This window comes from Montipora capricornis, chromosome 11 (genome assembly GCF_036669925.1).
Source record: "Montipora capricornis isolate CH-2021 chromosome 11, ASM3666992v2, whole genome shotgun sequence".
Taxonomy (NCBI): Eukaryota; Metazoa; Cnidaria; class Anthozoa; order Scleractinia; family Acroporidae; genus Montipora; species Montipora capricornis.
In genome coordinates, this window is record NC_090893.1 from 12,256,597 (window position 1) to 12,264,096 (window position 7,500).

General features: G+C 41.4%; 1 protein-coding gene across 1 annotated transcript in view; it reads right to left on the minus strand.

The window, feature by feature from the left end:
* LOC138023947 (endothelin-converting enzyme 1-like) overlaps window positions 1-7,500 on the minus strand; it is a 56,659-nt gene that overhangs the window by 2,429 nt on the left and 46,730 nt on the right. Inside the window, exons 12-17 of the mRNA XM_068871029.1 lie at window positions 6,361-6,419; window positions 6,095-6,146; window positions 5,056-5,123; window positions 4,313-4,437; window positions 1,680-1,745; window positions 72-167 (exon numbers count right to left, since the gene is read on the minus strand). Coding sequence (XP_068727130.1) covers window positions 72-167; window positions 1,680-1,745; window positions 4,313-4,437; window positions 5,056-5,123; window positions 6,095-6,146; window positions 6,361-6,419 — 466 coding nt within the window. The remainder of the gene's footprint in view (window positions 1-71; window positions 168-1,679; window positions 1,746-4,312; window positions 4,438-5,055; window positions 5,124-6,094; window positions 6,147-6,360; window positions 6,420-7,500) is intronic.

A 7,500-nucleotide genomic window follows, 5' to 3' on the forward strand; every position in this document is an offset into this window, starting at 1 on the left:
TTTGCTAAGTGCTTGATTGTTTTATCTATTGGCGGAACATTAAAGACAAAGGAACGGGTTACTATACTAACTCTAGCGAATCCTACGAAGAAAAGCTGTTCCTCCGTCAGCCCAAGGCCAGGAAGCGCTCCTTCAGTGCCCTCTCGTTCAACCAGTGTCTTGTACGCCTAGAAACACAAGGAAATATGGTGATCATAATTGTCATTATCGTTCTGGTTGTCATAATTATATGTATGTTGCTGATAGAAACATGAACTTTCAGCGGCCCCGTCGACGTATCATCATCATCATCATAAGTTAGTCATCGGCGAAATCGTACTCATCCTCCTGGTCTTCATATATAATTTTCACCAGTCCTCGTTGTGAAACATGCCACAGACATGAGTGTACATCACTAGCTACCGCTAAGGATCGGAATGCTAGAGGAGGAAGAGGGTAGAATACCGCTACCTTCCTCCTGCTTCCGGTCTTCCCCCAAAGACTTTTCATCTTTCTTTCACGTTCTTCTTTCTAATCCTTTCACCCTGCTTCTCCACACAAAAGAGAATTTTAAATACGTTGACGGCTCTGCTCAAGTTCACGCCTTTGTGGGCCACACACCGGTGGTTACCTTGAATATGCACTTCTTCCCCGATCAGCGCATGCGAAATTGCCCTGGTGCTTCGACACGTCCCAAAAATATCAACACTACCCTCTCTGTGATGAAATGGTATATGAAATGAATCATATATGAACTGCGGATATGAAATCAAGTAAAGCTATGATCTTCGCAGTTATGAACGCAATTTTTGCAATTGCGTAGAGAAGCCTGGTTAGAGCGTCGCACCGGAATCGCGAGGTCACGGGTTCAAATCCCGTTGAAGTCCTGAGTTTTTCAGGCTTCTCTACGCAATTGCAAAAATTGCGCTCATAACTGCGAAGATCATAGCTTCACTTGACTGCCCTCTCTGTTGTCCTTGGTAAGACATCCTTAGGACACCAAAGCCTAAAACCAGAGCTCCTGGGTTATTTATTCTTACGACAATGAGTTACCCTGGCTTGACCCTGATCAGCGGTCAACTTAAAAAAAAACTGACCTCGACGAGTTCTAAACTTGAGCCCGCGATATGGTCACGTGATACTGGTCAGTGGATGCCTTGTTTTTGACAGGTGTCAATTGACCAAAACATGGATGTCCAATATCAAAGATGGACGCTGTAAACGGCCACCATGTTGGGCGTATTGATGACGATTACTATTATATTTGTATTGGGCAACTTCGTCATGCGTATGTAAAAAAATGTAAATGCTTTGTTTATAGTGGAAGTGCATTTAGCTACCAAGCTAGTTCACAGGCACCCCACTTTTTAATAATCTGAAAGAAACAATTCAAACTTAACAGAAACATGATTAAGAAGCCCAACTGGCAGGAGACAACCAGTTGGCTATTTACAAAGCGTGGTAGAGTTGAATCCGGGACAACCGGAAACAAATCCAAACCAGAGGCCAGAACGGGATTTGAACCCGGGACAGCCGCATGCAAACCCAACGCCCTAACCACTCGACCACGCTGCCTCCCTGCGCCCACAAGCAATACCGCTAGCTATGATTACCATGAGAAATGCAACTCATGGGTTCCCAATGGTATGGTGCTCCGCTCGGCGCCCCTTCGGGCCGCCGGAGCTCCACTATAACCTTACGTCGAATGCAAGTTTGATGCCTCCATTATCCGCGATGTTCTCGTTCAGTGTTTGGTTGCCATTTATCTGAAAAACAAAAATAACAGTAACTAACCGAAGCCTGGAAATTTTAATTCATGTTTAGTGAAAACGTACTTCCAATTCTCGTCTTGAAAGCTTCATTAGTTATTGGTCTAAAGCCTCAATTACTGCAAAACAAATATCACTACTTTTATATTTAGTCGCGAGGTATCACATTTGGACCCACAGATCCCGCGGGCCAATGCCCTAGGATTGAGGGCTTCCACTCATTCCTCTCACATTTCAACCCCACAACTTGCAACTGAAAGATATTTTGTTGTGTGTTGCAAGTTATGGGAACAACTAAGAATTTAACTTGCAAGGTAGCTTAATCTAAGTTCTCAGAGTAGCCATTAAAGTGTCCATAACCCCAAAATATTTTAATAATTTAATAATAATAATTTATTAATAATAATAATAATTTATTTACTTATAACGCGCAAGTATCAATTTACATTTTCACCTGCGCGGAACTAAATCCATTATCCAGAATTTTTTCGCTAAAATGAATCTTTGCGCCTGTTCGAGACGCATTGCGGCCATTTTCCTCCTTTTTTCAGTTTCCTGCAATTTTATAGGCTTCGAAAGTTGCGAAAATCGAAGCACCTTTTGTTCACGACCGAGTCAGAAGGGGAGTGGGTCTTTTGCTGTTTTTGTGTCACAATCTACTTTGCATACATTTTTACAAAGAGTTAATGCAATGTAAATCAGTTTGTGACGTAAAAATAGGAATAGACCCACTCCCCTTCTAACTCGGTCGTGAACAAAAGATGCTTCGATTTTCGCAACTTTCGAAGCCTCTAAAATGGCAGGATTTGTTAGAAAAAGGAAAAAATAGCCGTGATGTGTTTCGAACAGGTGCAAAGATTCATTTTAGCGAGAAAAATATTTTGGGGCTATGGGCACTACTTTAATGTTGTCAAAAATAAAGGAATAAAAGGAGAAAAAAGCCAAGTAGTGAATGATCCGAGGAGCGCCTTTGAGGAGGTAGTGTGGCCCAGTAGTTAGTTAGGGCGCTTGCCTTAATTGAGATCCGGAGTTCCCAGGTTCAAGACTCGTTCTGACCACTTGTTGAATTTGTTCTTGGTATTCCCTGGTTCAACTTCCCAGCTGCACATGTAAATAGCCAACTGGTTTGCCTCCGGCCAGTCGGGATTCTTAGCAGTTGTTGTTGTGTTCCGTCGTTTCGTTAATTGTGTTTCATGGGCCCTGAAAAGCCCCAATGGAAAGCGGTCAATTAAGTATGTATTGTATTGTTTAAATTTTTGCGCTAAGAGCTAATCAACAGGGGCGTCCAAAAAGAACCTCACTTTGAGAGATTATCCTCTCAAACCTGGTGATATTTAGATTCATATCTGCACTGTCTTTTTTTTATTGTTCCATTTACGCATATATGACAGACATTGCGCTTTCATTGCAGTAATGCAGCAGCTCTCGTAACCTGCTATTCTTTGGTATTGTAAGCAGCTTCTATTGTTTTAAAGGAAAAAGGAAAAGAAAGGAATCGAACCCGGGCCACATTGGTGGAAGGCGAGTGCTCTAACCATTGCGCCATCCCTGCACCTCCAATACGAAAGTTATTGTTTCAATTGTTTAGTGTTTTGTTTTTGGCTTGGGTATCGAGCCAATTACATTATACGTTATGAGAGCTGCCACATTACTCTTTGATTGCCTGAAAGGCATAATACATGACCAGAAAGCTGTTTTTAGTATACCGCTATGAGAATAAGATAGCTCCGGGAAGAGGTGTGAGAGGCGTTGGGTCATGACCTCCCGCCCTTCATAACGGACTTTACCAGCATTGATTTTTGAGGTTCCGATTTATAACCGGCCTCACTTGGGAGGCGTGAAAGGGGTTGCGAGAAATTGTCACCTCATGGGTTACAAGATGGCGACGGACCACTTGAAGACGATTACTCTAAGGAAATATTTCTTACAGTTACAGTCAACTGATCAAAGCAGAACGATTTGACAGTTATGACCCGCAAGGATGCTCTTAAAATCTGAAGGAACACCAGTCGTGTTATCTCTATTCTGTAGAGAAAATGACGTATTTGGAGAATGAGGAAACGGGGGTGGATAATAGACCATTTTACAGTTGTAACTGGGTTACCTGGCCTAAGAGTGGAAGCGAGACTGCCGGCGACCCTACTTTGATACAAACCTTTGTGCTTTTCTTATGTTAATGTAGACTAATTAGAATTACAACAACACAATTTACATGATAAAAGCAGTAAGGTCTGTATCAATACAAAATCACTGGCAGCCTCGCAGCCATTTATAAGCTAGGTAACTGAGCAAACAACTGTAAAATGACCTATTGACCACCAAGTTGGCGTTTTGCACATTCGACCTTTTCATTCTGACGGAAGATAAGTGACCGCCAAATTTGCACTTATGTCCAGAATGCGCGCCAAATTTTGACATCCAACACGAAGTGTCCCTGTAAGTCTAAGACCTTGGCCGACTCGCTTTGAAACCGAGGTAAAGATGAAGCGGGAATGGCTTATTCAAAACCAGTAGCTTCCGTCATTCACCACTTTTAAAATTGAAGAACAAGTCCACTGTCATACCTTCCGGCCATAAACCTCGTATTTGGAATATTGCTTTGCGAGGCAACTTGATCTTGTTGTGAATCCACTTGCAGACTTTAAGGACCACCAATTGTTCATGTTACCGTCCTTGTCATAAAGTCTGCCTGAAAGTTACGAGGACAAGAGTCAAGATTTTGATGTATCTTTGTTCCCTCTTATTTGGGCGCGTCTAGAATTTTTCTTAAATGAAGTCTTTGGTAAAACACCTGAATGAACCGGAAATACGGACAAGTTTAGTTGAATGGCATTTATAAGGCGAATTTACAAAGTGGTCGAGAACTCAGACCACAACTCATTTGCCCGCTAACGAAATTGCCTCCAATACTGGACCGAGTTGTTCGAAGCTCCATCTTTGGCTAAGGCCAAAACCAATACGCTGCCATGAAAATTAACCTCTGTTAGATCGGTTAGAGTTGTTCGGGTTTCGAACAATTCGGCCCTGGTGTGCTTTGGCGCACGTTGTCGGTAAATGTTTGCCCAACATTTTGAATTTCGAAGCAAGGAAAGACTGGGGAGGAAATTGAACAAATTGCTATCAGGGGGAGGGCGTGGGAGATAGCACTTGAAAATGCAAGATGGCGGATCAGGAAGGTAACTCGCCTTCTCTAGAATGATTCATAGAAGGACTTAGCATTGTGCATTGCGGAGTGCTTTTTCGTGAACAACTGATTTTTAAAGTTATTTTTTCTGTCGAGAAATGCTATTCATAAAGAAGTGATTACCAGCACTGTCAAATCCGTGAGTTATTTCATGACCAATCACTATACCGATTCCGCCGTAGTTTAAATACCTAAGTAGAACAAGAATGCAATTGTTTTTTTAAACGAGCATCACAAAAACAAAAAACAAAAACTGCGTAAACCAAAACATGAAGACAGAAACAGAATAAACATGTAAGTCTTAAAATATGAAATAAATTATAAAAAAAAGAATTCAATTTTTAAAAGAAAAATATTTCCTATATAATTTATATAAGATTTAATATCTATAGGAAATCGTCTGAACCCGAGTACATTTTGTGATTTATGGCCACGAGTGATGCGTTGAAAGTTCTAAGAATTGCACGAGCAGTGGGCCAAGAACGAGCATGTAAGACTTATAGACCGAATGCATAATTGGCCGCCAAAAAATATTCTTTTGTCTTTGTGCTAAGTAGACCCACTAGCCTCGTTAGCACGGACACAATACAAAAGAAATGTTACTTTAGAACGAGGCTAGTTGGTCTAATTAGCCCAAAGACAAAAGAATATTTCTTTTGGCCACCATTTATGCATTCGGTCTATAATGTAAAATAAATTATTTACATCTTATATAAAGTAAATTGCGTTTTCACATGACGTTACGGCGGCCATCTTGGTTTTCCAAAACAAAGAAATGGCGGCCATGTTGGTATACCAAACTAATCCTCCGGAACTTAACTATATTTTCATGCAAATACTTTCTTTTGTTTCAGTAATCCAATATGGCTGCTGGCTGAGCACGTGAGTCAAAACGCTCCATATACAATATACAGCAAATTCATCACAGAAGATGAAAGAACTGTAAGCATAGAGAGTGGAGGAAAAAAATAAAGATCAACATGGAGGAATGACACTTGGTTAACGGCACAACATGAAACATCATAGTAACGCGACCATAAGCATCACTTCACAGTTAAGTTGGCAGTACGTTTCCATAAATTTCCTCCCAGTGTTGCGGTAAATCGCTGCGGAAAGTGACTTGTTCAAGTTATGTGAAAGCAGGAAGAATTGTCACACGTACTCGGGGTCTCTTGGATTGTAGAATGGAGGTTGTAAAATAGCGGCTGGAAAGACTAAAAGAAAAAAACCCAAAAATTCTGTCTGAAAGGTTAACTTAACTTAAAAAGAAAACTTTATGAAAGAGCGAAGAGGCTCAAAAAAAAAAAAAAGGAAAGGATGGGACGTAGAAAAAAGTGCGGGGAAACGGAAAGACGACTGGAACATAGCGTCACTGACCACAAGTCAGTAATAATTTACACTTATAAAATAAGAAAATTTTTGTCTTACCAATGCGGTTTTGTCCGTATGCATAGTAAGCGTTCACCTGGGATGGACTCATAAACCACCTAGTAAAGCACAATCAAGAAATGAAATAGCGAGTCACGCTTTCTGTGAGTTTCTCGAATTCAGTGAATAACCGACAAAAATTTGCTTCATGTAAAAGGGTGAGATCTGGAAAATTGTACGACATTTTGGCGTAAATTAAATCATAAATACGCCACGGCAAAATGATGATGGCTGAAAGCGATCAAAGCCCCCGGGGGGATGGGGGAGGAGGGGGGGAGGGAGTGAGGTCCTCTCTTATATATATGCTTTTTCAGTCGTTTTGGTCTGAAATAGGATATCGATGTTGACCATTTTGGTCTGAGACAGGGTATGGTTTTTGCACTCAAGTCTTGAATTGGGTGTCTTTTTAAGAAGAGGCTACTACTTCATCGTTACGCCGACCGTGTAACACCTGAAATAGGTTAGGGAAAGTCGTAGATTTTGGTCTGAAATAAGTTAAGGGATTCAGGAAGCGGGCCGCGCAACACAACCAATTTCTCTGGGAGTCCCCCCTCCTCCCAACCCCCGGATCACAGCATAGACGTTTAGAGCGCCTTGATCGCACGTTTTACGTACATCACGTTCGCTTTCAGCAAGATATACCAAAGTTCTCAAAGTTATAAAAAAGGCATCGCGTCAGAGTGCGGATACCGTGCACTATGAAAAAATACTTCAGTAAAATGGGTAATTTTTCGCGTTCTTGTTCTTTTAACATATTTACACTGACAAGGTATTGTTGTTTGCAATAAAAAATAGCCTACCATCCAGTGTCGAACTTCGTAACGTTATAAATAAACTCTAACTTCAGTTGGTACATAATGCGAGTAGGCAGGGCGACCCAGTGGTTAGGGCGCTTGCCTTCATCAGATCCGGGGTTCTCGCGTTCAAGACACGCTCTGACCACTCGTTGAATTTGTTCTTAGTAGTCCCTGGTTCAACGTCTCAGTTGCACTTGTAAATAGCCAACAGGTTTGCCTCCGGTCAGTTGGCCGGGATTCTTAACAGTTGTTGTTGAATATTCTGTTATGTCGTGATTATGTTTCATTGGCCCAGCCCTGAAAAGCCCTATGGCGCGTGATCAATTAAGAATGTGTGTATGCT